Source organism: Calliphora vicina, chromosome 3 (assembly GCF_958450345.1).
Source record: "Calliphora vicina chromosome 3, idCalVici1.1, whole genome shotgun sequence".
Classification (NCBI taxonomy): Eukaryota; Metazoa; Arthropoda; class Insecta; order Diptera; family Calliphoridae; genus Calliphora; species Calliphora vicina.
In genome coordinates, this window is record NC_088782.1 from 85,862,531 (window position 1) to 85,865,878 (window position 3,348).

General features: G+C 36.1%; 1 protein-coding gene across 1 annotated transcript; it reads left to right on the plus strand.

Moving 5' to 3' along the window:
- The first annotated feature begins 236 nt into the window (after positions 1-236).
- LOC135955601 (uncharacterized) lies at positions 237-2,374 on the plus strand. Its single transcript, XM_065505955.1, has 2 exons — positions 237-1,551; positions 1,824-2,374. The coding sequence occupies exons 1-2, from the start codon at positions 237-239 to the stop codon at positions 2,372-2,374; spliced, it is 1,866 nt and encodes a 621-aa protein (XP_065362027.1).
- Positions 2,375-3,348: the final 974 nt, after the last annotated feature.

Sequence of the window (3,348 nt, forward strand, 5' to 3'; positions counted from 1 at the left end):
ATGCAGTTTTTGGTGTCAGCTTCTCCTGCATAATACGTTGTTGTTGCATAAATATTTCTTCGTTTTTGGTGTGATTTTTATCTGCTCTCATACACAGTTAATTATTAAATTGTTAACTGTATATTCCTATATACGTAATCACGTTTGTGCATGCTTCGATTGTTTCTAGCTTGACATTCGAATATTGCTACTTTTGTATAATAGTGTTGCCATATCGTTAGTGAGTATAGTGCAAAATGCCTAGAACTACAATGAATTCGCAAAACGCTAATAATTCTACAACAAAACAAAATGTTAGTACTCCTGTTAGAGCTACAACGTCCACTGCGTCTACAGTATCCACAGCCAGTACTGTTCAACAAAATCCTTTACCCACACACAATCCTTTGCCTAATGAGACAAATTTTTCTGAAGCAAACCGTGAAATGAATCCTCAAATGATTAGTTTAACAGAACGTCAGTTTTCTATCCTAATGGGAAGTTTTAATCCTAGACAGGAAAACAAGTCGACCTTTAGCTCCTGTAGTGCTAGATTCAATGGTGGTCGTAGTGCCACAAAAGTGGAAGATTTTATCGCCACTGTCCATGTTTTCAAAGAAGCTGAGAATGTGTCCGACACGTTTGCTCTTCTCAGTCTTCCTCTACTACTCGAAGGCTATGCCTCAACCTGGTGGCAGGGTGTAAAACACGAAGCCAAAACTTTTGATGAAGCTATTACGCTTTTAAGAAATGCATTTTCCCCTCCAAAACCTGACTGGAGAATTTTCTCTGAAATATTTCAGGATAAACAAAAACCAAATGAACCAACTGATAGTTTTGTCTGCAGAATAAGACGATTGTTTGCCCAACTTAAGGAAAGAATTTCAGAAAAAACAATAATAAATATGATATTTTCCCAAATTGCTGTTCAAGTCAGAGAAAAAATCAATGGAGATTGTGTTGAAACTTTCCAAGATTTACTAAACAAAGCTCGTGACATCGAATTAACCCTTCTAGAAAATAGTGAACCCATACGAAAAAATATAGAGCCTAAAGAAAAATCCAACGCCCGATGCACATTTTGTAGGAATAGAAATCATTCCGCAGATGTTTGCTACAAACGAATTGAGCAGGAAAGAAAAGGCAAACAAGAAGAAGTTAAATTGAGTTGTTATGGTTGCGGTGCTACTGGGTACTATAGGTCAAATTGTCCCACATGCAACAATAAAACTGCTAGTAATATGGAAAGTCCTAAAGAACTTGATTTTAATAGTATCCACACCACAATAGTCGGCAGAAATGTCCCAACAGTAAACATAAATGTAAATGGTTTGAATGGTGAAGCCTATATGGACACAGCCGCAAGAACAAGTGTAGCAGGACATTATCTTTTTCGAAAATTGAAAGAAAAAGGAGTAGTTTTTCAAAAAGTACAAGCGGAAATAACGTTAGCCGACGGAAGTATAAGTAAAGATACGGTGTTATCAACAATAGTAAACATAACTATTGGAAAACGTTTAAAACGTATACGATTTATATGCTTACCGAATGCCAAAGATAACAGAACTCTAGGTAGGTATAGATTTCTTGGAGCAAATCGGAATCGTTATGGATTTAGCGCAGAGAACTTGGTACTTTAAAGATGAACCACAAATTATATTCGAATTCAAAAACAAACCATGTAAAGTAACAGAATGAGTTTCCCTTAGCCAAACTATCGTTGAACAACAGAAAACTCCAAAACCGAAAAAGGCTATAGATGACTTCTTATCATGGAACATCTCCAATGAAAAACGAATTTTCCCCAAATGGAATAAACAAAATATTTTCTGATTGTTTGCCAGAAAATTACGAAACACCAAAAGTTTCTGATTTATTTCCTCCCTTGAAAAAAATAAAACTAAATGACGAATCACCAACAAATTACTGTTTTGAATTAAATTCAATTGATATAAATTTAAGAATTGATGAAGCGCCAAACTTAAACAAAATGCAAAAAGAAAATCTTGAAAAACTTATAAAAGAACAAAAAGAAATTTTCGAAAGTATTACCAACCCAATACAGAGTGTTGTTCACACAATCAACACAGGAGATCACGAGCCAATTGCTAATGCTCCGTACCGTCTTTCGCCCGCGATGAAACAAAAACTTCGCAATGAGCTTGATGACATGCTACAGCAAAATGTTATTGAAGAAACTGAATCTCCATGGGCCTTCCCAGTGGTTCTTATACCCAAAAAGGATGGAAATATAAGACTTTGTGTAGACTACAGACGTCTCAATGCAATAACAGTGACGGATACTTACCCACTACCAAGGATCGACGATGTATTGCACGCAGCTAAAACTACACCTTTTATGACCACTCTAGATCTAAAATCAGGCTATTGGTAAATACAGGTAGCTAACAAAGATAAGCCAAAAACGGCATTTACTACACCTTATGGTATTTTTGTATTCAATCGCATGCCATTTGGATTGAAAAATGCACCGGCGACGTTTCAGAGGATTATTGACAAATTTCGCTTGAGTTTGCCTAATGTTCTCATATTGGCATATTTAGACGATATAATCGTTTGTTCGAAAGATTTCAATTCGTATTTAAATGACCTAAAACTCACATTTAACAAATTAAAAGCACTTGGGTTTCACCTAAACAGAGAAAAATGTACATTTTGCAAGCCAGAGGTAAAATACTAAGGCCACATTTTAACTACCAATGGACTAAAAATCGACCCAGATAAGACTGTGGCTATTCTCAATCGTGCTAAACCCAAAAACCTAAAACAACTAATATCATTTCTTCAAACTTGTTCCTGGTTTCGTCGATTTATTCCAAATTTCGCGGAAGTTTCAAAACCCTTGTCTAATTTGACGAAAAAGAAAGCAATTTGGAAATGGACAGCAGAAGAACAAACATCGTTTGATAAACTAAAAGAGCTTTTAACCTCACCACCTATATTGCAACAGGTGAAGGAAAATGAAAAATTTTATTTGAGAACCGACGCTAGCAAATATGCTTTAGGAGCTGTTTTGATGCAGGGGGAGAAAAAGGATGAAAAACCAATAGAATATGCCAGTAGACTGTTGCTTCCTGCTGAACGAAACTATTCCACAACAGAGAGAGAGGCGTTAGCAGTTGTTTGGGCTGTACAAAAATTTAGAGGCTACATTGAAGGCGCCGAAATTATGGTATTAACCGACCACCAACCAATAAAATGGCTGTTTACGTTAAAGTCTCCCACAGGAAGACTAGCACGTTGGTCGTTATTGCTACAAAGCTATAATTTAACTTTTTCTTATACTCCTGGTAAACAAAACATTATTGCAGATACCCTATCAAGACCGCCCTGCCCTAATGATAAATG